Source organism: Salmo trutta, chromosome 5, assembly GCF_901001165.1.
Source record: "Salmo trutta chromosome 5, fSalTru1.1, whole genome shotgun sequence".
Taxonomy (NCBI): domain Eukaryota; kingdom Metazoa; phylum Chordata; class Actinopteri; order Salmoniformes; family Salmonidae; genus Salmo; species Salmo trutta.
In genome coordinates, this window is record NC_042961.1 from 17,882,468 (window position 1) to 17,909,913 (window position 27,446).

Consider the following 27,446-nt stretch of genomic DNA (forward strand, 5'->3'; position numbering starts at 1 on the left):
GAAACGCTGTTCTGACACAGCGCGACTCACCCCCAGAAGGTTCCGAGGGATGTACCCCTCCGTGTCGCCCGTGCCCGCCCACCACCACTCAGTCTCGTCCTCGTCCTCTCGGCGGACGATGGTCATGCAGTCTCCCTCGTGGAACGCCAGCTCATCAGAATTGTCATTGCTGTAGTCCCACAGGCCGTACACCACGCCCCTGTTCATGATGCCCATCTTCTCCTGCACACCTGGAGGAGAGAGGAGACGGGGTGTTAGCGGAGCAAGAACACACACACACACACAGAAATATACACGCATACACACAAACGGCAAATGCAGATGACACCTACAGGTGTGCATCCACATACACCATGACTAGTACAGTATCATCAACAACCACACCGCCCACTGTCTCTTCAATGCAAAGAGAAACAGAGACTTTCCCCTGACATAACACTCAAGGCTATTGTACCAGTAGCTGTAGAACTACTGACCGTAGAGGAACTGGGAGCACTGGGTGTATCCCTCCTCCATCTCCTCACACTTATCCGCTGCCGTCTGCATGTCGCTGTAGGTCATAGCAAACACCGCTGCTCCCGACTCAACCAGGAACTTACACACCTGCACGTTATTACAGGAGGCCGCGCAGTGCAGGGGAGTCCTGAGAGAGAGAGGGAGAAAAAACAAAGCATACATAACAAAATACTTTCAAGTTAGACAAGTCAGACTCCCTCGCTGGCTTTTGTAAGGGTCAGAATCAGAGGTGTTGGTAGCGTCCACTCACCAGCCATCGCTGTCGGCTGCGTTGACGTTGACACCAAACTGGACCAGGAACTTGACGATCTCTGTGTGTCCGGCACAGACTGCGTTGTGGAGGGCTGTGATCCCCTCATCATTTGGCAGACTAGGGTCCTCCACCTGAGACAGGAGAGAGAGGTAGATCTTTACAACTCACTTTACACACACATTATTTTACACAATACACACTCGATACAAATCATCATCAGCTAAGACTACAAAACAGTAAGACTAAACGTTTTGAGTACGATGGTTTACCAGCTACCAATCTAACCTGCTATTACAAAAACACCGTATACATTTTTCTTCACTACACACAAGCACTTGTAAACATTGTTCCTCTGTGAATGTCTTTTTTTTTATTTTTAAAAGACCTTAGAGGTCCACTTCAGGAAATAAGATACGGTATTCACTACAGTATCTATACATCCAGAAATCTTACCTCGTAGATGATCCTCTGGACCAGGTCAAACTCTCCCTCCAGAGAGGAGTCCAGGAGCAGGGCCAGGGGGTTAAACTTCACCCTCATGCCGTGGTCGATCCTCTCGGAGCCGGTCTTACGCAGGTTGGTCCTCTTCCCCTAGTGCAGACACACGGAGGGGAGTACACTTTTCACACAACGTCACACCTTGATGATATCAACACAGCCACGATGACACGCTCTCACGAGGAAGTGTCTGAGGGTGTTCGCTAGTGTCCTGTCCCATCTCTGTATGGATGGATTTGATTTCTGCAAGTCTTTGTGTGTCGCATAGAAAACTCTATTCGCAGTTCATATAAATGTGTTCCAATCCACAAAATATTCAGAAACTGGATGCGATGCATAAACGATTCGAATGAACATCCAGAGAATCCTTTGAATGAATACAGTATCTACTGAAGATTGAAGGGACCTGTTCTCTCTGCATCTAGCACAATACTGATCTGACTAACAGAGCCAAACTGGGAGGCAAAAATGGGTCAGACCACTCATCAACACTCCAAAGGGTAGGACCCCACTGACAAACCTGCCTATATGGGGTCAAAAATGGAACGCAGCTTGTTGTTTACTTACAGGACAGAAAATAACCAAAGCTCATTTCAATGTCACCTTTGGATGAGGGAATGTGAATGCTTACTGAAATGCAGCCATCTTTTTCTCAGATTAGGACATAATGAACAGGTTCCACTTTCTACTATACTTGATCGGGATTACTGTGCTTATATAACCAGTGAGAGGGTGGAGGGTAGCTAGCCAGGGCGAGATGAGGTCAACAGAGGTGAACATGTACTGTACAACCTGAACAGTCAGAACAACCCCATGAGAAACAACAAGTGAGGCACATAAAGTACTGTAGAGTACAGTTGGCTATTGTTAATATGGCTTAGGACTGTGAAGTTAAAGCTATTTGCAGCAAGTAGAGAGGTTGTGTCTGATTGTGGGCTGGTGTTTATGGGTGTCACGGAAGGCACTTAAAATGAGGTTCCTTACCGGTGGTAATGTGACCTGTCCGGTGACCTCCGGTGCCTGCATGCTGAAGGTGTCCTCCCCCAGGATCTCCTGCTCAGCCCCGCTAGGGTAGGGTGGTGGAGGGTAGGGGGGGAATTCTTCCATGAAACTCTCTGGAGGAGGGTGCAGGCTGGGTGGGCTGGGCTCCTCCATGCCTGCAGCAGCAGGGGGCGGTGGGGGGAACCGGGGCTGGTCAGGTCGAGGGGCAGGGTGGGGTGGATGGGGAGGGGGGGTGAACTCCTCTCTGTCTCCCTCTGGGATGGCTGGTGGGGGAGTCTGCTCTGCTGGGGGTGGGAGGTGGTGGTTAGGGGTGGGAGGAGGGACTTCACGCACCTCCAGTTTCACACTTCCCGGTTGGCTGTTCTCCCCAACAATCTGGGCACCTGGAACACCAGGCAACGCCCCTCCCTCCTCCTTTACAACCTCGGGTGTGGTGGGCGTGGTGAGGATGGTCTCCATGGCAGCCAGCGTGGTCTTCTGATAAAGCAGCTTCTGGATGTTGGGCCCTGCGGGGCCCTCGGGCTCTGTGATGGAGCTGCGTTTCTTCAGGGGCCGCGGGGCGTTGTACAGCTTCTTCCTGAGGGCCTCCAGGTCCCCGTCACTCTGATGGCGGTAGGGGTTGGAGATGAAGGGCAGCAGCTTGGTGGGGCTGAGGGGACGGGGGGTGCGCTCTGTCTCCCCCTGCTGGCCCTCGGTGGGGGGGCCCTGGTGGGCCCCGTGGTCCACCTCAGAGGTCTGGTCTGGGGAGTGCCGCTGCTCGCTGTATGGGTTCTCTGGTTGCTGGGGGCCACCACCGGAGATCACAGGCTTACCGTACACTACACACAGAGAGTAGGTCAGACTTTAAAGTGGTCTTTGAAGATACCATCAACTAGACAACCTATTTTCCTGCTGGTACACAACAACACTCCAGGACAAGGATTGGAGAAAATATAACATTTCAATCTATTGTTGTTGAGGCAGGCAACACACAGCTTAAAATGTTTATAGTGGGAGTAGCCTATGTGAGGATGTGTGTTTGAGGATCAGAGCTGTAACAGAAGGCGGTTCTCCTGACTGCATGGCTGAGCAGTGGTGTCAACATGCGTCAGCCAGGTCGGGTTGGTGGATTTGCCTTGAGGGAGAACCAAAGGGATGACATGTGCACCCTGGCCTAATGGACTCTTAGTGAAGTCTCCAAGTACACTAAATACCTCACTTTTACAAATTAGGACACAGCCACTGTCAGAAAGACCCAAGAGCTTCTTCTGATCATGTGACCTGACCAGGAAAAACTCCAGGTCCTTGTTATCTCCTATATGTATACCATCTTATCATAACTAGGACCACACAATTTTCCTGGCCACTGCAGACTCCAGAGAGTTCATGTCCTCTGCTTCACTCAAGGGGAGAAATCCCACAGGGCTGAGACTAACTCATTACAAACCTAACTTTAGTCAGACATATCTGCATATGTGCTTTAATGATTTATTGCTTTATGAAGGATTGCTTTAATGATTTATTTCATGGTTGCCATGCCTCAGGGCTTATTATCTTTAATTAGATTCACTAACTGCAGCTTGTTCTGAGTCAGGACCCTCTCCGCTGGCTAAATGAATCACTGTACTTTCCTAGGTACATAGCATAGGACTGACATCAGCCTGCTTTAAAGTCTCTGTTAGGAGTTAATCTACCAGTCAGTGTCGAACAGAGAAAAGAACAAGAGCAGACAACACTGTTTCTAGTACACTGGTGTTCAGTGAAATGCCATGGTTCACATAGCGGCCTTGATTGACAAAGTCATATTGCGAAATCAATCCTCTTCATTCATTCTTTAGAGAAATAGACAAATGTCTCAAGACAAACAGTAGTCCAGATACAGTCAACAGGAAAAGAAGAGGAACCAGAAGGTAGTCTTACCACTGACAAATCCGTTGCCTCTGCTCTGGCTCCTGTTGACAGACCCCTGTATGGCTGGTGGGTATGGCTTGCCTGGGGTGGGCTGCTGGGTGTACATGGAGTAGATGGAACTGGCTGCCAGGGTCTGGGGCTTGCTCAGGTCCTTAGGCAGCTCTGGTGTGAAGGGTCTTACGGTGGCTGCCAGAGGGGGGTCCTGCTTGGAGGGCAGGGGCAGGGTCTGGCTCTGGGAGGGGGGCAGTGGGACGCGGGCCTGGGCCGCCTCCTGGGAGTGCTGTTGCTGGCTGGGGGGCTTGGCCTTGGGGAAGGTACCGGTGTTGAGGCCTGGCTTGCCATAGGGGGCGCAACTGGGGACTTTGGGTTTGCTGGCGACAGGTGGGGGCACCTTGACTGCAGCTTTAGGAGCAGACTGGAAAAAGGAGTTGACAGAAGAGCTGGTTAGATGACAGATAGGTACTCACACCCTACACACACCACCCACACACTCCTGATGTCAAGAGTTAATGTTCATGATAAATTACATTACACTTAACCGATTACAATACAACTTCTCATTTAACCGCATTACTCACAGGCTTCCACTCAAAGTTCTGCATGGAAAAAACTAATTGGGGATCAAATGCCCTGTTAAAGGTGTACATGTGTTTGTATGGTAGGTACATACAGTGCCTTCATAAAGTATTCAGACCCCTTGAATTTTTCCACATTGTTACGTTAGCCTGATTCTAAAATTGATTGAATTGTTTTTTCCCCCTCAATCTACACATAATACCCAATAATGACAAAGCAATAACAGTTTTTGAAATTTTTGCTAATTTATTTATATGAAAACAATATATATATATATATCACATTTATATACATTTTACGACCCTTTCCTCAGTACTTTGTTGAAGCACCTTTGGCAGTTTTTACAGCATAGAGTCTTCGTGGGTATGACGCTACAAGCTTGGCACACCTGTATTTGGGGAGTTTCTCCCATTCCTCTCTGCAGATCCTCTCAAGGTCTGTCAGGTTGGATGGGAAGCGTTGCTGCACAGCTATTTTCAGGTCTCTACAGCGATGTTCGATCAGGTTCAAGTCCGGGCTCTTATTCAAGGACATGCAGAGACTTGCCCCGAAGCAACTGCTGTGTTGTCTTGGCTGTGTGCTTAGGGTCGTTGTCCTGTTGGAAGGTGAACCGTCGCCCGAGTCTGAGGACCTGAGCGCTCTGGAGCAGGTTTTCATCAAGGATCTCTATACTTTGCGCCGTTTATCTTTGCCTAGATCGTGACTAGTCTCCCAGTCCCTGCCGCTGAAAAACATCCCAACAGCATGATGCTGCCAACACTATACTTCACCATAGAGATGGTGCCAGGTTTCCTCCAGATGTAATGCTTGGCATTCAGGCCAAAGAGTTAAATCTTGGTTTCATCAGACCAGTGAATCTTGTTTCTCATGCCTTTTGGCAAACTCCAAGCGGGCTGTCATGTGCCTTTTACTGAGGTTTGACTTCCGTCTGGCCACTCTACCATGAAGGCCTAATTGGTGGAGTGCTGCAGAAATGGATGGCCTTCTGAAAGGTTCTCCCATCTCCACAGAGGAACTCTAGAGCTCTGTCAGAGTTACCATCAGGTTCTTGGTCACCTCCCTGACCAATGCCCTTCTCCCCCGATTGTGCAGTTTGGCCAGGCGGCCAGCTTTAGGAAGAGTTTTGGTGGTTCCAAACTTCTTCCATTTAAGAATGATGGAGGCCACTGTGTTCTTGGGGACCTTCAATGCTGCAGAACTTTTTTGGTACCCTTCCCCAGATATGTGCCTCGACACAATCCTGTCTCGGAGCTTTACAGACAATTCCTTCGACCTCACGGCTTGGTTTTTGCTCCGACATGCACTGTAGAACCTTATATAGACAGGTGTGTGCCTTTCCAATTCATGTCCAATCAATAGAATTTGCCACAGGTGGACTCCAATCAAGTTGTAGAAACATCTCAAGGATGATCAATGGAAACAGGATCCACTTGAGCTCAATTTCGAGTCTCATAGCGAAGGGTCTGAATACTTATGTAAATAAGGTGTCTGTTTTTTACTGTTAATACATTTGCAAAAAATTCTCACTTTGTCATTAAGGGGTGTGTGTAGATTGCTGAGGATTTTTTTTATTTAATCCATTATAGAATAAGGCTGTAACGTAACAAAATGTGGAACAAGACAACGGGTCTGAATTCTTTCCAAAGGCACTGTATGTGTGTGTGCATTGGAGAAACTGCTCTAAGCTGTTGGTAGGAAGGTCGGCAGGTATTGGACTCAGTTCAATTAAAGTTCACGTTTTCAACTTCCTGGACACCAGCCATTTTGGGTCTGCAGTAAAAGCAGCTAAGCGACCATTTTGGTTCAGTTGCACTGTTCTTACCTGGGCGTCTCTGACCAGGTCGTCACTGCTCTGGTTCTTGCGGAGGGAGGAGGCGGGCACCTCAGTGGGCTCAAACATGGAGAACGGACGCACCCGCCGGTCCCTCTTCATCCCCTCCGTCTCACCTACACACAACACCACCACAGGTGTTACCATAACATAACAACTCGACCCAAACAGGGAAAACAATGGCACAACCCTATCTGGACTGTGTAGCCAATTCAAAGATAGCCATGTTTGTGTGGGCAGGCGGAAATGATTTGGCCACTACATACCTGGTCATTGTGTGGTTGAGTCTTACAGTAACATTTATGTGTGGTTGTGCTGAGGTGGTGGTTACCTTGCTCTGTGTTTGCGCTGGAGTGAGAGGTCATTCTGGGCACTATGGAGGATGACCCATGACTACTGCTGTTGGACTCTGGTCCAGAAGCACCCCACTCTGCCAGCTTACCTGAGAGAGGGGGGTGGGGGTGGTAAGGGAGTTGTGGTTTAAGGGGTGTTTTCTAACAATACTTTCAATTCTAACCAATGGTAGGTCAAATATGTTTAGACAACGTCTGGCCGAAGCTGGGCTATAATATACAGGAAAACCCCTGTGGCTGGGACTTCCCTTTTCTCCGAAAAAGGAAGCCCGTACAGTAGGGTTTCCTAAACTCAGTCCTGTGGCTCCCCTTGGGTGCACGTTTAGTTTTTGCCGTTGCACTACACAGCTGATTCAAAAAGCAAAGTCATCAGCAAGCTTTGATTATTTGAATCCACTGTGTAGTGCTAGGGCAAAAACCAAAATGTGCACCGCACCGGGAAACCCTGCGGTACAGGAGTTCAAAATGTGGTAGATCTAGCTAGTTCTTCCCATCTTCCACATTTCCTCAATAAGTGATTTAGAGCTGATTGGGCCAGTCTGAAACCACGTGGCTGTCAGACCGTCAGTTCTGCTGGAGGTAATGTGTTTGTTCCGACTGACCCAGTTAGAAACGCTGCTGAATCCAGCGTGGAAAGAAAATGGGAACAGGCACAGTTTAATTCAACAAACGGGCAGTATCGCCTCACAGCAACACAAACAGAGATGTGGCAGAAAAAGAGATGACAATGAAAATATTAAATAAGAATGTATTTTCGTGTTCTTCCACAACAAACATACACCCATGTGTGCGCACACACACTCTCTCTCCCTCTCTCTTACATGCACACACAACTAAGACCATATTGCATCCACTGAAAGGGTAACACACAGCAAGCTCAAGCTGACACACACACACACACACACACACACACACACACACACACACACACACACACACCAGAGGGAGTGTGTACCTTTTCTCTTAGCCCGCAGGTCTTTCAGAGGCTTAAGCAAGAACATGACTTCTAAAATAAACAAAAATGCAAACAAGAGACAAAAAGTAGGAGCCTTAGATATCCAGAGTTGAAGGTTCGGTCCGTTATAGGCCCAAGCAGGGGGCCCAGTGTGGGCATGGTGAGGGGTGCAGATGGCCTGGTTGAACCTGGGACCAGGCAGGGACCCTCCCCGTCAGTCTACAACTCGATGGAGAAGAGCTCTGGAGGGGTTTGGACCGGCTGCAGATTCCCCTCTTCCCTTCCCAATCTGTCCCCCTCTTCTTTCCCACTGCATATTGGCTCATCACGCAGAAGTGATTGCATGCAACATCACAGCAGACTGGGGAAAATCTGTTACTTTAACTCCTACGTCTCCCTGGCTTCCGCTGGAGACCACGAGTAAAGGAAAAGATGGACCGAAGAGGAAAAGGGGGATAGATAAAAAGAGAAGGAGGTCCCTTGTGGTGCTGTGTTGTTTAGCTTTTCAAATCACTAGCTTTGGTGTCATGTCATTCATTTTTAATGTCACCCCCTCTCCCTCTTACACACACACACACACACACACACACACCTTCTACTGGGGGAGTTATTTTAGGCGGACTGAACGATTGAGTGAACAAGTGTGTGAGTAAGACTGAGTCATCCTGTAGAGAATAAAAACAGGCCAACGTCTGTGCATGGCCTTTCACTGGTTGTCTTGGCTGTGTGTGTGTGTGTGTGTGTGTGTGTGTGTGTGTGTGTGTGTGTGTGTGTGTGTGTGTGTGTGTGTGTGTGTGTGTGTGTGTGTGTGTGTGTGTGTGTGTGTGTGTGTGTCATATTTATGCAATCTGACTGAATCAAAGCCCTGAGTGTGAGCGTTTTAGCGCCGTTCCCTCGTGACAGTGAAGAGAACAATTTTTAGTTTTAAAGTTAATTTCCTGCAATTCTACTCATGTTGCCTTGAGGCAAAGAGACACATTTTTGCTATATTTTATATGATTTTATATGAACTGATGATCAATGGGCCCCACACTGGTTACTACAAGTTTAGATAGCTGGCCGCTAGACTAACATACCAATAAATAAATAGCTGGCATGGGCTAATTGAGTGACTGCTTATGAACAACCAAATTTCAAAATTGCACCTTGTGAATTATTTAATCTAACGCTCACCAGTAAGTTGAGACCCCGACTGAGTTCCTATACGTACAGTATATACAGTACTAGTCAAAGGTTTACACCTAGTCAAGGGTTTTTCTTTATTTTTACTATTTTCTACGTTCTAGTATAATAGTGACGACATCAAAACTCTGAAATAACACTTCGAATCATGTAGTAACCCCCCCCCACCCAAAAAAGTGTTAAACAAATCAAAATATATTTTATATTTGACATTCTTCAAAGTAGCCACCCTTTGCCTTGATGACAGCTTTACACACTCTTGGCATTCTCTCAACCAGCTTCATGAGGTAGTCACCTGGAATGCATTTCAATTAACAGGTGTGCCTTGTTAAAAGACAATTTGTGGAATTTCTTTCCATCTTAATGCGTTTGAGCCAATCAGTTGCGTTGTGACAAGGTAGGGGTGGTATACAGAAGATATCCCTATTTGGTAAAAGACCATGTCCATATTATGGCAAGAACAGTTCAAATAAGCAAAGAGAAATGGCAGTCCATCATTACTTTAAGACATGAAGGTCAGACAATACGGAAAATTAAGAACTTTGAACATTTCTTCAAGTAGAGTCGCAAAAACCATCAAGCGCTATGATGAAACTGGCTCTCATGAGGACCGCCACAGGAAAGGAAGACCCAGAGTTACCTCTTCCTCAGAGGATAAGCTCGTTAGTTACCAGCCTCAGAAATTGCAGTCCAAATAAATGCTTCACAGAGTTCAAGTAACAGACATCTCAACATCAATTGTTCAGAGGAGACTGTGTGAATCAGGCCTTCATGGTCAAATTGCTGCAAAAGAAACCACTACTAAAGGACACCAATAAGAAGAAGTGACTTGCTTGGGCCAAGAAACACGAGCAATGGACATTAGACCGGAGGAAATCTGTCCTTTGGTCTGATGAGTCCAAATTTGAGATTTTTTGTTCCAATCTCCGTGTCTGTGAGACGCAGAGTAGGTGAACGGATAATCTCCGCATGTGTGCTTCCCACCTTGAAGCATGGAGGAGGAAGTGTGCTTTGTGGATGTGCTTTGCTGGCGACACTCATGATTTATTTAGAATTCAAGATACGCTTAACCAGCATTGCTACCACAGCATTCTGCAGCAATACGCCATCCCATCTGGTTTGCACTTAGTGGGACTATCATTTGTTTTTCAACAGGACAATGACCCAACACACCTCCAGACTGTGTAAGGGCTATTTGACATATAAGGAGAGTGATGGAGTGCTGCATCAGATGACCTGGCCTCCACAATCACCTGACCTCAACCCAATTAAGATGGTTTGGGATGAGTTGCACTGCAGAGTGAAGGAAAAGCAGCCAACAAGTGCTCAGCATATGTGGGAACTAATTCAAGACTGTTGGGAAAGCATTCCAGGTGAAGCTGGTGAGAGAATGCCAAGAACTGCAAAGTTGTCATCAAGGCAAAGGGTGGCTACTTCAAAGAATCTCAAATATAGAGTAGATTTTGATTTATTTAACACCATTTTTCTTACTACATGATTCCATATGTGTTACTTCATAGTTTTGATGTCTTCATTATTATTTTACAATGTAGAAAATAGCAAAATAAAGAAAAACCCTGGAATGAGTAGGTGTGTGCAAACTTTTGACTGGTACTGTTTTTAGCCATGTTATCATTTCTCATTGTGTATTTATTCCTTGTGTTATTATTTTTCTCAGATTTTTTAAAATCAATCTCTGGGAAGTACACGTAAGTAAGCATTTCACTGTTAGTCTACACCTGTTGTTTACGAAACATGTGATAAAGGGCAATATGATCATTCTATCTCAATGCAACCTGCACTATACCCCCTCTGGTGGATTAAGTATGTCATTACAGAATCAAATGAACACCACTGAGTGCCAATGTACATTAGATTGGTAAGATAGCTACTATCAATTTACCCAAACTGAAGAGGATACCACCGAGCGTTCCCCGGTTCAACCTCTGACTGCACAATGACACAGCAACATAAGGGCTGGAATTCCACCCTGGCAAAGATAAGTCTCCATTGAGTGGAGGAAAAACACAGCAACAGCCTCATGGCTGATTCAATCACAGCACGATATATGTGTCACGGCTGCCAAGAGACCTCATTAGCCCCTAACCACTGATTCAAAGTCAGGTATCTTATCAATTCCTCTAATGTTTTAGGTTAAAATCAGCAGTAGGGTAAACTGATCCTAGATCTCTGGTTAGTGGCATTGGTAGAAGAAACAGCCACACCAGAGGACACAGGCAGTAGGCTACCTTCTGAGCTTAGAGTCACGTCACAACCAGAGCCCGTCTGTACTAACAGGGGTATCCCAGAATCCTTGGCTCCTGCTGAGGGTGGGGGACTCAGTCACATGTCAAACCTCTTAACAAGCTCGTCATCGTGACTTTGTTAATCACTCAACTGAGGTATAGAGTACCCACCACCGTTAAAAGAGACTGAGCAAAAGAGGTGAGGTGGAGACTTCAGCAGAGTAGTTGACGGGCTCACTTTGCCCGGGCCAAGAGGGAAGAAGAGAGATGGGGAAAGGTGAAAGGTCGGGGTCACCGTCTCACCTGTGTTAGCTTTGTCCTGGGGTTCTGGGTGTGCGGGCAGGGTGGCGGTGCCATCGGGGTAGGCAGCAGGTTTGACCAGCAGCTCGTGTCTCACTGGGCCGCGAGGCATGGTGGACGACTGGATGTAAGGGCCGACAGCCGCCACACGAGACGGACCCTGCTGCTGCTGACCCACCGGACCATCAGAGGGCAGCTAGAGGGAGCGAGAGAGATGGAGGGAGAGGATCAGTGGGAGAGAGTTAGACAGACAGTACAGAGTGACAAACACACAGATCTAGCTGGTTATGAGTGGGGGAGCATCAGTGGGAAGAAATAACAGGGTCACTCACAGACACAGATGTACATAAAGAGTGAAAAGTACAGCGCAAGACCAAAATAATATATTTCTTATGCATCTCCCTCAGCTTAGTAGTAGATTAGACAGTTACTATAACATCCATTTGCCACTAGTCCAAAATACACAGAGTGGTTGACGTTATGGATGAAAATATGATAAAAGCTCATTTATAGTGGCACTCCTTTTCACTTTATTCTTCACCCGATTTACTTAACCAAAGAACTCTTAATTTAGTATGTGTACTTTACTGAATTTATACTTGGGATATCGCTTTTCAACAGTAAAACCTTATTTTTGTTATATATATATATATATATATATATTTTTTTTTTTTTAATTGCTGGAGGAAATCTTTAAGGGAGCTAAACAATGTTGAAAAATTCTCCACAACTATCCCACATAAAGCCTGATCAAGTCTAACGCTAAAACATTTGGACCAAACCAGCTCGCTTTACTTTTTAACACGGCTAGAGCCTTGACCTGAAAGTTTTTCTGTTTCGGAAAAGGTAACTTTAGCAGCTGTCTGAAACAAGGTTTTTACGCAACAGAGCAGATTAAATAAGTTAAGCCGTGCCCTTTAAAAACAGATCAAATCAACTGCACTCCGTTACTGGAAACAGAATGGGTGGTGGGGGGGGTGCAGTAAATCCTACGCCTGTTGCTGCTCTGCCAAGTCATGCAGAAGAGATCAGTGTGTGTCTATGTCAGGTCCAGCTCTGTCATCAGTTACTGTACCTGCGGATGAGTGTCTTTAGAAGCCCTCTCCTTACCAGGGAAGCCATTCTTGAAAAACAAAAACACAAAAGGCAACAGCAGTTTGAACACACCCCATACAAGTACATAAGTCACTATTGATCAGTTCGTCCCATATGTTGAGACAGAGCAAGACGAGGTGATTCTAGGCTGGTATCTCTCAGGCTAGCCTTTCGAGACCAGTGTGGTTGAAACATGCCTGCCGGGTGACGACATTATGACTCCAGGGAGACTGTCACTGAACCACCTCCTCAGCGAGTCCTGCTCTATTCAGCCTTCAGCTCCTCTGCTTCCATATGTTATAACGATACACATATTACACCTTTACCTCTTCAGGCGTCTCCTTCCTTTATCTTAGCTCTTCCCTTCATCAAACGGGAGAGGTAGACTTCTTCAATAGTGGATCAAATCCTTTTCCATTTGTGACGTGTGGTTTTCATTTATATAAAAGGATTAAGTATGGATATTAAAGGAAGGATTCATTCCACTACTGTATTATTCATTCCGTGAGTTTTAGCGCTGCAGACCGGAGCGGGATCTCGTGGTACAGGAGGTGTTTTGCTGAGTAGACACTTTCACCCAGAGGTGCTTACAAAGCAGACTATTTGCTCATAAACAGCTTATATACAGCATTGCAGGTTATGGCATTCTCTCTGCAAATATATTAACCAGGGAACATTGTGATCACAGTGGCACACACACATTAAAAGGAAGTGTACAACATTTTCAAATTCCTATTAATCATCTCCAGCACCACCCAAACATCAACATAAGTGAAAGTGGCTGGTGTCTATGTTTGAAGTCAAAAGGAAACAGGTAGATAAGTGTTTCCGATGACACCATTCGGCAACACCTATGGCAATCTGGTGGGCATCATGTGATTTTAACCAACTACGAGTAGTCAAAGCTTAGTAGCAGGTGGCCTAGTGGTTAGAGCGTTGGGCCAGTAACTGAAAGGTTGCTGGATCGAATCCCTGTGCTGACAAGGTAAAAATCTGTTGTTCTGTCCCTGAATAAGGCATTTAACCCACTGTTCCCTAGTAGGCCGTCATCGTAAATAAGAATTTGTTCTTAACTGACTTGCCTAGTTAAATAAAAGGTTACATTTTTTTTGTTAAGTAGTTGGTTAAAAATCACATGATACACTCCAGATGTGAAAAGTGTTCGTCCGGAAACAATTAAAAAAAATTATTTTCATCATCTGGTGAGCAACTTTTTGATTAAAAAAATAAAAATAGAAACCTGCCATTTTCACATAATATGTTGATGTTGGGGTGGTGCTGGAGATGAATATGAAGTAGAAAAATGTTGGATATGTCCCATTAAAATGAGCAAACTTGGATTAGTAAGCATAAAGTTACTTATATGGAGAGATGCATCTCAACTCCCCACATTAAGTTAGTTTCAAAATGAAAGAAAAGGGTGTCAGAATCATTAAGACCACCAAATCACCAGGGATTGTCTATTAGTTTGACAGAGGTTTGGGTTTTCTATGGAAATACCTCTGATCGAGAAAATATTTTGCCAACCACGTGTAACATGTGAAATGATAATAAATCATGCCTGTGATTCAGTAACACAGTTTCAGTGCCAGAGCAAATCCTCCACAACCTCAACCGCTCGAGTTTCCATTTTAACCACTCCTCACCCATGCATGTTGTTCTTGTCCACTCATAGCTACAGCACATCTCACATGTCCTGACAATTTCCTCACAAAATCTTTCAAAGACAGAACCGAGTATGTTAACATAGATTATGAAAGTGCCATGGAAACCACAGAAGTCAAAAACAACTCAGAGGAAGAGGGGTAGAGAGATAACAGGCAGTGGATGTCAGAGCTGATGATACCATCTCCTCTGGCATTCCTATCTGCCTGCCTGTGCTCTAGTCTCCACTCCTGCAGTTGTTTTTACCAAGCTGGGCTGAAGAGAGGGAGTGTTGAGTGTAAACTGAGATAGCAAATCAACTCTGTGACATCAACTCCTTCAATCCTGATCTTTGGGAGCCATGATTGAAGAACGCTGAATAGACAGAGATAGAACAAGTGAACTGTGGAAGGAGAGATCAGAGGGTATTTCAGTCCTGTGAGACAGTGATTTGTTTGTCAGTGCAGAAAGGCAGTGAGAGACAGGGTTGAGGAGTCTTACTTTTTTGATAGGGGCCGGCTCTGAGGGCCAGGGCATCTGTGGCTTTCAGAGGTAAACAGAGATACAGTGTGTTTATACTCTCCAGCCCCTAGGGGGCGATCAGGTTATCACTTTTGATGGGGTATGCTTCACTATGTAAATATTTCCATTTCTTTGACCAAGTCTTGAGATGTCAAAGTAAGTGTTCTGCATCCGTGTGTGTGTGTGTGTGTGTGTGTGTGTGTGTGTGTGTGTGTACACTCACCGGCAGGTTCTCTTTCTGCTGCAGAGCGGCCTTCTTCTTCCAGAGGCGGTCTCGGAGCTCACTGACGCGTTTGTCCATAGAGGCCACCTCCAGGTTGCGCTTGTTCAGACTGTCTCTCTGATGCTGCAGCTTGGAGTTCTGCTCCTGGTTAAGCTTGTTACGCAGCTAGAGGGGACAAAAGATGACATGCTAGAGAGCTGAACTAGGATGGAGGACAGGGTAGAGGACATATGAGGCTTTGAAATGGTGGTTCTGATGGCTCAGTTGATTAGTTAGGTCAGGGTGGTAGGCATATTTAAGGGTTTGAGTCCCACACGAGCCACATGCTAAATGTAAGTGATTTGAAAATACAGACATGGGTCAAACGGCACGCATATGTAAAATACTTTCAAACAATTGAGCTCCTGGGATTGAGTTATCCAGGTACAACGGAATTGTCAATAGTCCCAAAAGTGCAAACTCGAAGCACACACACCTGCAGCTCCTTGTAGAGGTGGTCCAGTTCAGTCACAGAGCTCTGGTTGTCTTTGAAGCCGTCCATCTTGCCGTTCTTAAGCATCTCCAGCTGTCTGTTGAGCTCCTCCACCTTGGACACAGCCACCACCAGCTCTCTCTGCTTCTGTTGGAACAGACCATTCATCTGCTCTATCTCCTCCACTACAGAGAGAGAGGGAGAAAGAGAGAGAGAGAGAGAGAGAGACGGAGAAAGAGAGAGAGATACACGCATGCAGACACACACAGGTTAGAACCAATCGATCAGTCAGTCATCCAAAACAAATCCACCAATCAATTCTCCACTCAATCAATCCACCAAACAACCAATTCCTTGCCCATTCATTGCAACACTGTGCTCACCCAGCTTGCCGTTGCTGAGGCGTTTCTGCTCCACGTGGCCCTTGAGGGCCCGGACCTTCTTGAGCCTGGTCTCCTGGTTCTCCACGTTCTCTCTGAGACGCCGCAGCTTCTCCTGGTCCGATGCCTGCTGCTGCTGCTGCTGCTGCTGCCTCTCCTCCTGCTGCTTCAGGTAGCGCAGGCGCTGCTCCTAAAGAGGGAGAGAGAGGAGAGGGGTAGGGGAGAAAGAAGACGGGATGGTTACGGAGCCCTGCTTGCTTCAGAAACCACCACTGCACAGAGTGCTTAACTATAATTCCATAGACTGCATAATGGATCATTTTAACTGCTCATTTTAATAGGCCAATGGGGTACAACTACTGAACGTCAATTGTGATTTATCTGCAATGTCTTAAGTTTTTTGGGTTGAATGTGCTTTTGGCATGCTGTCCTGTTAATCATTCAGTCTATATCATTAGTTAGAACTGAACATTTGACAAACCGAATATCACTGCGGTGAGAAAGTCGAACAATGATCTACTCGTTGCGCCATAACATAAACGTGACAGGAATCTCCTAAAACAGTGTCTTTATTAAGCTCCCTTACAGGTTATCTGTGGTGATGGTACGGCATGTTTATATGGCTGCTCTCTCAGGGCTACATTCCGAAGCCTGTTGTGCTATCCTCTGGCTTTCCCTGACAAACACAGTTAGGATGAGCAAAGACAGACAGGCAGTACAGGTGGGCACGCAGCGTGGAACCGACTGTGTTGATCCAAGCAAAGGCTAAAGGGAAAAAAAAACACTTTCCTCAGTTTCGCTGAGCGAGAGAGAGAAAGAGGTCTCTCTTGAAACAAGAGCATTGATCTCCATGAAACTTGAGCCTTGATAAATAAATGTAAGCAAAAAATATACCAGTGGAAACAGACTATGGTTCAAGATGCCTCAGCAGCTACAGACCCCTTGAGGGAAAGAAACCCATCAAATCAACCAAACTGTAATGCGTCAGCCTATCGCCCTCATCTAGCCAATACATCTTCTGTATCTGAAAAAAGTCCTTTGTTTGAAGCATGGTTATAGTGATTGATGACCAGAATCACATGTTAATGAGATGGGGGAAAATACAACTCAAAGGCTTACTGCACTCCATCCTACAATAATGTTCTGTCATGACGTGGCCCTTTCTGGGTATAGATCATGGCTTCTCACTCTCTCCTACACCCAGGTTCTGTTATCTCAGGTCGTAAATTCCTGGCGGAGACTCTCTCCCCCTTTTCATGTTGTATGGAGAGAGAGAGAGAGAGTTCAACAGTAGAACAAAGGAACTCCCGCCAAATTCTACTACATTCCAGAATTTGAGACTGGAACAATATCCATATTTTGGAGAATGTGTAAACGGTCGGTGGAGAAGCCAGCTATGACCCGGTCCGTTTTGTCTCATGTTTGTGACCTCATGAAAGACAATACAGTCACATTACTCTAACTATGTTTATACAGGTGCCTCCGTTATGAGGTTTGCATCTAATTATTGTATAAAATGAATGAGTAAAGATGAAACTATTTGTGAAATTATGTAATGTGATGTTAGACCTTTAACATGAAAGAATTGTAATTCCCTTTAAAGTTGAACTAAGTCATTGACCACGCCCCCGTGAGCACAGACATGAACAGGCGTCATAGAACCACCTTTCCTATTGTTACGAATAAAAGCCCCTCCTAAGAAAATCCTCTTCAGACCACGCGTACCTCGGTGTAAACTAAGGTGGCACAGGTTTGAGTACCAAGACTGAGCAAACCCAGTGTGAGCTGTGATTGCGAATAGTTTAGACTTCCTAACCATACCACGTGGAACATTGGCTACACGGCTGGAAATGGTTAAACTCAGACTATTGATCCCTACAGAATAAGAGCAAATCTTAGATACTAATTAGTACTCTGCAGCTAGAAATTCTGGAAACCTGGGATGCGAAGACCGACAACCGCCGAAACATCTATTCTATGAGAACATTTCTGCATGGTACTCTGAAGTATCCATTCTAACCGGGAAAGACTTTAATCTTCAGGAGAGCGAGAGAGAGAGAGACACTCAGATGAACTCTCCAGCAGACGGATTCCAACAGAAAAGATCACGACACATGGGAATAAATACATATATTGTTTGCAATTATTCCCGAATGAGTGAGCGTTCATGTGCAAGGGATTAGCATTTAAATTAATATAATTATAGTGGTATAGTGTGTGATGCCTTTTGTCTTTCCCGCTCTTGCTCAGTCCACACCCACTTCCCTTTGACCACCAAGCCGTCATATCAGCTTAGCCCACTAGGGAATCTTCCCTATGAAAACATTGACAGGTCAGGGAATCAGTCTCAAGATCATTCATCAGTGATTTAAAAATACCAATCGGGACAAGTTCTTCCAGTTTAAAAGTATTTTGTAAGGCGTTCCAAGACAATGGCACAGCCCTTTTACCAAATTCAGTAAAGGCTGGGTTCGTGCAGATAACCAACAATTTGACGTTTGGAATGAGACTGACGTAAATAATAATTCATTAATAAGAAGACTAATTGATTGATCAGATATTAAAATATCTGAAGAGTTATATTAGGAAAATTATAACTTTGCAATCTGAAGATTTTCCTTGGTGCCCCGACTTCCTAGTTAATTACATTTACATGAATAGTTTAATCACGTAATAATAATTACAGATAACTGATTTGATAAAATAACAGGTCTTCACTTTTAATGATGCCAAGGACACGACAGTTCTTACATGTGCCACAACTCATCTACACAACTATCCCTTATTTTCCACCTCATGTGTGTAGTGCTCTTTGAGGTCTGTTCGTTTTCGGTTCGATTATTAAAAAATAATCAGTTTTCAATTTTGGTTTTGATTATTTTATACATTAAATGCACTATGCATTATGTGGGTTGAATGCTGTAACACAGAATAAAATAACTAATAAAAAGTCCCAAAATGGTAGTGACTGCCCATTACTGCTTATCACTTATTTATTTACATTACTTAAAAATATTTCAGTTGTGTATATGAGACTCGTTTCAGGAAACTAGGCGTATGTCACTACTTCAAAGGAGCGCCATTTAAAAGTTGTATTAATTTTTGGGGCAGAAATGCCTTCTGGAACATTTGAACTTTCATGTGCCTTAATAACAAACGTGTATGCTTAATAACAAACTTGTAACAACCTTGTAGCCATTTGCATTGCTAGTTATGGCCTAATGTTAGCTAGCTAACATTGAAACTGGTTGGTTAGCTACCTGCAGATTCATGCAGGTAGTAACGTTATGAGTTGGGATTATGGTTAATTGTTTGGTTAGCTAGCTACATGTCTAAACAAAAAAAGACTCCACTATGCAAGTAACCATTTCAATAGAATGTCACTGCGACAACTGTCGATTGACGTAGCTGGTAAATTCGCTCTGGCTATCTACTCCGATTTCAGAGAACTCGTCTGTGTGCCAGAGCGCAGAATAAATTACGAATGTACGAACGCTCAATACCCGTTAAATATGTCTGGTATCAGTAAACGTTGGCAAAAAAGCGTAATTCAATAGCTCTGCTAGGGCGAGTAAAATGGTCAGAGTGAGCTGTTCTCTCATTTGTGTCAGGAAGTAGCTAGCAAGCTAGCCAATGTTAGCTTGGGTGCTCGACGGCTGCCGTTAGGTCAGAACGCTTGGATCAACCCCACGCCTCGGCCAGCGCATCCAGCGTGCGCTCTGATTGCACCGAGAGCGAAACGCTCTGAATTTACGAACGGACAATCTGACAATGCTCTGAGTTTACCAATGCCCATAGCACACTCTGGCACTCCAGATTACATTTACCAACACACCCGTAGTATAAGCCAGCCTTTAGTCTTGAAATCATTGGTTGTTTCGTACATAGCCTCACAAGTAAATCCTTAAAAGAGATGGGTGGGGCTAAAGCTTAAAATGGTGTGAGTGTTGGGCCAGTAACCGAAAGGTTGCTGGATCGAATCCCCGAACTGACAAGGTAAAAATCTGTCATTCTGCCCTTGAACAAGGCAGTTAACCCACTGTTCACCAGTAGGCCGTCATTGCAAATAATAATTTGTTCTTAACTGACTTGCCTAGTTAAATAAAAAAGGTTACAACAATGCTGAATGGGTGTAGACAAAGAAGAACTCTCCCCTGTAGGTACCAAAACATTCAAGGGCCATTTTCTCAAAAGTGAGGTTACAAGTTAATCAAGTTTCAAAGCAGAATTACTTTCCCATTGTTCCTCTACTTTTATCCAATGTAAAAAAACACAATTTCAAATGTTGCTACATAAGACCGATTCGAGCTGGTCGTTCACATATTACATTTGTTTTATTTGAGGACTATTATTTAATTCCAAGTCATCTCTATAGAGCTGCTGCCTATGCTGTCTGACAAAGTCACTATTTGTGTAGTTCTTCAAAGTAAATACGGCATACTTCCATGACTGCTGAATATTAACTAACAATCGCTTATTTTCAGGTAGCGATACCTCGCGAAGCAACAGCTGCTCTGTATATCACCTCACGATCACGCATTCTTCTCTCTTCTGTAGCAGTTGTAAAAAAAAAAACAGACCGGGCAAGTAGATGCACAATGGATTATGGTCATTGTACACTGAACAAAAATATAAACATAAAGTGTTTGTCCCCTGTTTTATGTGCTGAAACAAATTATCTCAAATGTTCCATTAGCACAAAAAGAGCATTTCTCTATAAACTTTGTTAACATCCCTGTAAAATGAGCATTTCTGTTTTGCCAAGATAATCCATCCCCCTGACAGGTGTGGCATATCAAGAAGCTAATTAAACATGATCATTACACAGGTGCACCTTGTGCTGGGGGACAATAAAAGGCCACTCTAAAATGTGCAGTTTTGTCACACAACACAATGCCACATGTCTCAAGTCGAGGGAGCGTGCAATTGGCATGCTGCCTTTAGGAATGTCCACCATAGCTGCTGCCAGAGAATTGAATGCTAATTTCTTTACTATAAGCCGCCTCCAACGTAATTTTAGAGAATTTGTCAGTACGTCCAACCGGCCTCACAACCCCAGATCACGTGTATGGCATCGGTTTGCAGATGTCAACGATGTTAACAGAGTGTCCCATTGTGGCGGTGGGGTTATGGTATGGGCAGGCATAAGTTACTGACAACGAACACAATTGCATTTTATCAATAGCAATTTCAATACACAGACATATTGTAACGAGATCCTGAGGCCCATTGTCGTGCCAGTCATCCGCCGCCATCACCTCATGTTTTAGCATGATAATGCAAGACCCTATGTCGCAAGGATATATACACAATTCCTGGAAGCTGAAAATGTCCCAGTTCTTCCATGGCCTGCAAAATCACCAGATATGTCACCCATTCAGCCTGTTTGGGATGCTCTGGATCAGCATGTACGACAGCGTGTTCCAGTTCCTGCCAATATAAAGCCACTTCGCACAGCCATTGAAGAGTAGTGGGACAACATTCCACAGGCCACAATCAACAACAATCAAAGGAGATGTGTCGCATTGAATGAGGCAAATGGTGATCACACCAGATACTGAATGGTTTTCTGATCCACGCCACTACCTATTTTTGAGGTATCTGTGACTAACAGATGCATCTGTATTCCCAGTCATGTGAAATCCACAGATTAGGGCCTAATACATTTATTTCAATTGACTGATTTCCTTATATGAACTGTAACTCAGTCAAATCTTTGAAATTGTTGCGTTTATATTTTTTGTTCCGTATAGTTAATTACCACGTTTTATGCGCTACTATGTAGAATATTGGCCTGTTGGAAAATACAACTCCCTACTACATCGCACAGTTCAGGCTGGATCTGACTTATTTCTAGAGAAACAGTGCGATGTGCACATTGACCTCACGGAAGAAAAACAAACAAAATGGAATTCAAATAATTGAACCAACGTCGGTCAATTAGTTGTTTAAATAACCAAAAATAACCGACATTTCGGTTAATTGCTCAGCACTAGCTGTGTGTTTCCTCTCCTGTGTATTACCGTCACCCTTAAGTTACCCGCTCAAGGCCACTACATCAACAGGGTTATCTTGCAATCTCTTTCTATTCCAGAAAATATTTTTTTTCTCCCTGATAACTCGCCTTCTGTGCGCCTTGCCTCCACTTTTCTCCATCACTTTGTCCTCGCCTTTAATCTTCCCCTCTCTCATCCCCCCTCGTCTGCTTTCCATCCTCTCCATTTATTTCCATCACTTTACCTGCCCTCTTTCATCTTCCTCTCACTTTCTCTCGCTCTTAGCATCTCCCTCTCGCTTTCATCCCACCCCCTCTTTCCCTCGCTTTTTCTTTCTTCCTCCATGTCTCATCTCCTCCTTTCCACTGCCCCCCCCTCTATCTTTCTACCCTCCCTCCCTCGTTACCTTGGAGGCGAGGAGATGTTGCTGTGCGTCTATCTGCTGCTGCTGTCTGGCAGCCATCTCCTGCAGCTCAGCCAGAGTCATGTCCATCCGTGGGGCCGACACCTGAGCAGGGTACAACAAGGAGAGACGGTCAGCCACACACACACACACAGAGAAAAAGAGTTGGCAAAGTAAGACACACATACATATTGTACATATACAAACACATCATCTCTCACTCCAAAGCAAATGTTGTGTGTTTTGCATCTGTGTCAAGACAGGCCTGAAGCTAAGTAGGACAAGTACAGTCTCTGCATGTGGGTAAATAGCACACACTCGTGTTCAAATATGGGGACGTTTTTTGCGTCATTGGTGACACAGGAGTAACTGAACTCTTTTTTCCCCTCTCTCCCTCTCCTCTTTGGAAGCTTTAGATGTTGCAGGTTTAAAAGTTTACTAATACAAAGAGCAGCAGAGGAAATGGTAAAACAAGTTAAAAAGAGCTACATCAAGGAGTCACAACAATTCAGAGGGAAAGTTAATGTTTGATTAATTGACTAATCCAATGACTCATAGGACAGGAAATGTAGAGGGGGTTCAGAAATCAGCAATGTAGCAACTATACTACACAGTGATTGAATGAGAAACTGGGTTTCAAAAGTTTGTCTAAAGTCACTGGTTTCTGAACTCACCCCGTTCTCCACCCGTCTATCCCAGGTGCTCTTCACTCCATTCCTCTTGGAGTCTGATCCTCGTGAGCCACCTGAAACACACATCCAAAACCTCAGTCAAAAACAGTCAGAGAGAAGAGTAAAGCATAAAAAGTTTTCCTGACTAACATTAAAAGCCACCAAGCCTGTTAGGAAACTATGAGAAACTCACGCAAAGTGTTCATTGGAACTAAAGCTGATATGAATGAAGCAAACGTCTCTCGCTCTCGCCCTTATATACACACCGCACACTGACACACCACATACAGTACACACACACATACGTTCTGCAATAGGCTCCTTCGGATGGAGGGGAGGAGTCACAAGCAGGTTACACAAACACAGACGGGCCAGCGTTAGCGACGAGCTAAGCCACTCAGCCAGCACAAAGACATCAGTGTCGCCCAGAGACGGTCATAATCTCAGGATTTACTACAGTGCCCTGGGTCTCTGATCATTGACTGTGTGTGTATTTGTGTCTGTGTGTTGAGGGTGTCTTAGGGAGCCAGTGGAACTGATTTCATCCCTCGAGCACCGGCCCGTGACCAAGCAACTTACATAATAGTTTTGGACAAAATCTGCTACAAACATTGGCTAGGCCTGGGGGACTACTCAGGGGCACAATAACATGCTAAGCTAACTCTGAATGAATAATTAGCCTATAAGGTATTGCTATGACAAATGAACTGAATAGCCCAGGAGAACTATTTTTTGATAGTTACATATCGCAATATTATTTTTGGACAATATTATATTAATACATCGATTTGTAAAAATAACAAATAAATAAACCCTTGAATGAGTAGGTATTATTTTATATATCATGTAGTAACCAAAAAAGTGTTAAATAAAAATATAAAACAGATTCTTCAAGGTAGCAACCCTTCGCCTTGATGCCAAGAGTGTGCAAAGCTGTCATCAAGGCAAAGGGTGGCTACTTGGAAGAATCTAAAATATATTTTGATTTGTTTAACACTTTTTTTGGTTACTACATGATTCCATGTGTTATTTCATAGTTTTGATGTCTTCACTATTATTCTACAATGTAGAAAGTAGTAAAAATAAAGAAAAACCCTTGAATGAATAAGTGTATCCAAACTTTTGACTGGTACTGTGTGTGTGTTTGTGTGTATATATAGGGGAGGAGACAGGTTAAAGAAGGATTTTTAAGCCCTGAGACAATTGTGTACCATTCAGAGGGGGAATGGGCAAGACAAAATATTTAAGTGCCTTTGAACAGGGTATGGTAGTAGGTGCCAGGTGCACTGGTTTGAGTGTGTCAAGAACGGCAAAACTGCTGGGTTTTTCACGCTTAACAGTTTCCCGTGTGCATCAATAAATGGTCCACCACCCAAAGGACATCCAGCCAACTTGACACAACTGTGGGAAGCATTGGAGTCAACATGGGCCAGCATCCCTGTGGAATTCTTTTGACCCTTTGTAGAGTCCATGCCCTGATGAATTGAGGCTGTTCTGAGGGCAAAAGGGGGTGCAACATAATATTAGGAAGGTGTTCTTAATGTTTTGTGCACTCATTGTATGTATGTATGTATGTATGTATATATATATACATAAACTCATTTTCACATGATTTCCCTTGTCTCTTTGCAGCAGACACATAGTGAGCAATATGTTTGGAACATCAAATTGCAATACATACAGCATCGTGAGAATCGCAGTAAATATCGTATCGGCACCTAAGTATTGTAATAATATCGTATCGTGAGGTCCCTGGCAATTCCTACCACTATAACTTAATATAGTCTATATAGTGAGCTAGCTAAGCAAGCTTTATGAGAAAGAAGAGAAAACACTGCTTAGCTAGCTAATTGTACCACAAGGCTAACTAACTCTGTGGGAAAGAACACAATGCTAAGCTAATCAATTTTAGTCCATCACAAGGCAACTAACTATGAAGACATGGCCTCAGGACAAACAAGCTAACTGTGCGGGAAAACAAGCGCAGGCTAAAATGGCCAGAAAGGAAAACGACCATCTAATCCCAGACACAAGCTGTGAAGGGTAGAGGGTTTAGGAATTATGCAACGAGGGACAGAGGATCCACATCACCTCGTGGACAAAAAAAATCGAGTTTTTATGTCCCTGAAGAAAAATAAAGTAGTAACAACCTTATGGGGGATGTGATTTGAACATCCCTTCACAGTGACAGCCCTGGAGCATTATGCTAATAAGGCTTGTCTGGAATTTGAAGTCTTGTAATAGAAATCCATAGGCATACGAGGATCAAGGGGGTCTTAGGCTTTTGTTGCTCAATCTCTGTCCTGTGGGGAGGGAGGGCGGTCTGGGTTTCTACTTTCTAACAACTTGCTACGTAATTGATCACGTCGCTGTGTCTGAGATTGTCTTTACACTGACTGATGTATGTACAGTTCATATGAGGAAATCAGTCAATTGAAATACATTCCAAATGTATCTGTGTGGTGTGCTTGTGTTCTTCTGTACGCACTTTGTTCTGTCAGGTCATTGGGAACTCACCAGATTCTCTGCTGGGCGCTCGGTCATGGCGCAGGTAGAAGCGCACCTCTGCCCTGTGCTGCCCCCAATGCTGGAGCATGTCCAGCATCCGCTCCCCGACTCCTATAGGTCGCTCTGATGAGGGGGGAGGGGTTAGAATAGAGAACACACACAGGTTTAGAATGTTAGAGAACAGAAGCAGTGCAACCCCCATGCTTTGGGAATATGGACATGAACACCCCCTATAAAATGTGTTTTATCAGTATTCATGCGTTTTACATACAAGGACTAAAGTGACAAGCGCAGCAAAAACGAAGGAAAACCCAAGGTGTGTGTCGTATGACGTGTTGTGTGGTTTGTTAATCCGGTCCGACCACACTGACTGACCGGACTTGGGCTACATTCTAAGGAGAGGCATTTAAATCAAGTCTTCTGTTTTCACTTCATCTTTCTGAGAGGTGCTTCCGCAGGGAATGATCTGTTGTTGATGTTTTCAGCTGACCTGTTACACAACCACTCCAACCTCTAAACATATTGCGTCTTCTCTTCATTACACAGAAGTACTAAACACATGGTTGATTAGTGCACCAATGTATTTAAAACGTTCCAACCACGTTGCGCATGCCTTGGTGGTTGAAGATATCCCTCTAGTGGTGTGGGGTCTGTGCTTTGGCAAAGTGGGTGGGGTTATATCCTGCCTGTTTGGCCCTGTCCGGGGGTATCATCGGATGGGGCCACAGTGTCTCTTGACCCCTCCTGTGTTAGCCTCCAGTATTTATGCTGCAGTAGTTTATGTGTCGGGGGGCTAGGGTCAGTCTGTTATATCTGAAGTATTTCTTCTGTCTTATCCGGTGTCCTGTGTGAATTTAAGTATGCTCTCTCTAATTCTCTCTCTCTTTCTTTCTCTCTCTCGGAGGACCTGAGCCCTAGGACCATGCCTCAGGACTACCTGGCATGATGACTCCTTGCTGTCCCCAGTCCACCTGGCCGTGCTGCTGCTCCAGTTTCAACTGTTCTGCCTGCGGCTATGGAACCCTGACCTGTTCACCGGACGTGCTACCTGTCCCAGACCTGCTGTTTTCAACTCTCTAGAGACAGCAGGAGCGGTAGGAATACTCTGAATGATCGGCTATGAAAAGCCAACTGACATTTACTCCTGAGGTGCTGACCTGTTGCACCCTTGACAACTACTGTGATTATTATTATTTGACCATGCTGGTCATTTATGACCATTTGAACATCTTGGCCATGTTCTGTTATAATCTCCACCCGGCACAGCCAGAAGAGGACTGGCCACCCCTCAGACTGGTTCCTCTCTAGGTTTCTTCCTAGGTTTTGGCCTTTCTAGGGAGTTTTTCCTAGCCTCTGTGCTTCTACACCTGCATTGCTTGCTGTTTGGGGTTTTAGGCTGGGTTTCTGTACAGCACTTTGAGATATCAGCTGATGTAAGAAGGACTATATAAATACATTTAATTTGATTCAATTATAACAAAAAAGGATGTGAAATAATCAGGACAGTATTAACACACAGCCTGTTTTTTGTTGTTGGAATTATCTAAACCTAAAGAATAAAACAGCTTTGTAAAAAGAGGTGCAAAATTAATCTGGTTCCACTTGAGCACTTATAAAAATCTTCCCCTCAAGGACACAGAGGTACTCCAGCCAGAACACAGGCACCCAGTCTCGTCTCTCATGGCAACCACACACAACCATGGAAACGGTCCACTTCTAACCCCAGGTACTTGAGTTCTAAGAATTCTTGGAGAGCAGCTGTGGGGATTGTTCAAGGCTGAAGTTGTATTTCTCCACTTGAGAGAGACTTGTGAGAGATGTGTTATCTGTGTGGTGGGCTACAAAGATAATACACCCAGCTTGTTAGCGTCAGAGACAACACAGACAAAGATCTGGCCAGTTGGCACACAGCCAGCCTTTATTCTGTGTT

At 44.6% G+C, this 27,446-nt stretch overlaps 1 protein-coding gene across 4 annotated transcripts in view; it reads right to left on the reverse strand.

Annotated features, from left to right (window-relative positions):
- Nucleotides 1-27,446, reverse strand: part of LOC115193780 (apoptosis-stimulating of p53 protein 2) — a 50,438-nt gene that overhangs the window by 1,606 nt on the left and 21,386 nt on the right. Inside the window, exons 3-19 of one of the 4 annotated variants that reach the window (XM_029752760.1) lie at nucleotides 25,526-25,639; nucleotides 23,012-23,082; nucleotides 22,341-22,442; nucleotides 15,942-16,128; nucleotides 15,562-15,743; nucleotides 15,087-15,251; nucleotides 14,843-14,878; nucleotides 12,678-12,725; nucleotides 11,606-11,798; nucleotides 6,898-7,008; nucleotides 6,558-6,682; nucleotides 4,169-4,574; nucleotides 2,252-3,087; nucleotides 1,223-1,360; nucleotides 767-900; nucleotides 477-643; nucleotides 31-230 (exon numbers count right to left, since the gene is read on the reverse strand). In XM_029752760.1, the coding sequence (XP_029608620.1) occupies nucleotides 31-230; nucleotides 477-643; nucleotides 767-900; nucleotides 1,223-1,360; nucleotides 2,252-3,087; nucleotides 4,169-4,574; nucleotides 6,558-6,682; nucleotides 6,898-7,008; nucleotides 11,606-11,798; nucleotides 12,678-12,725; nucleotides 14,843-14,878; nucleotides 15,087-15,251; nucleotides 15,562-15,743; nucleotides 15,942-16,128; nucleotides 22,341-22,442; nucleotides 23,012-23,082; nucleotides 25,526-25,639 (3,215 nt within the window). Of the gene's footprint in view, nucleotides 1-30; nucleotides 231-476; nucleotides 644-766; nucleotides 901-1,222; nucleotides 1,361-2,251; nucleotides 3,088-4,168; nucleotides 4,575-6,557; nucleotides 6,683-6,897; nucleotides 7,009-11,605; nucleotides 11,799-12,677; nucleotides 12,726-14,842; nucleotides 14,885-15,086; nucleotides 15,252-15,561; nucleotides 15,744-15,941; nucleotides 16,129-22,340; nucleotides 22,443-23,011; nucleotides 23,083-23,201; nucleotides 23,378-25,525; nucleotides 25,640-27,446 lie in introns of those variants that run through there. The other 3 variants (XM_029752759.1, XM_029752762.1, XM_029752761.1) reach the window with 3 other exon arrangements.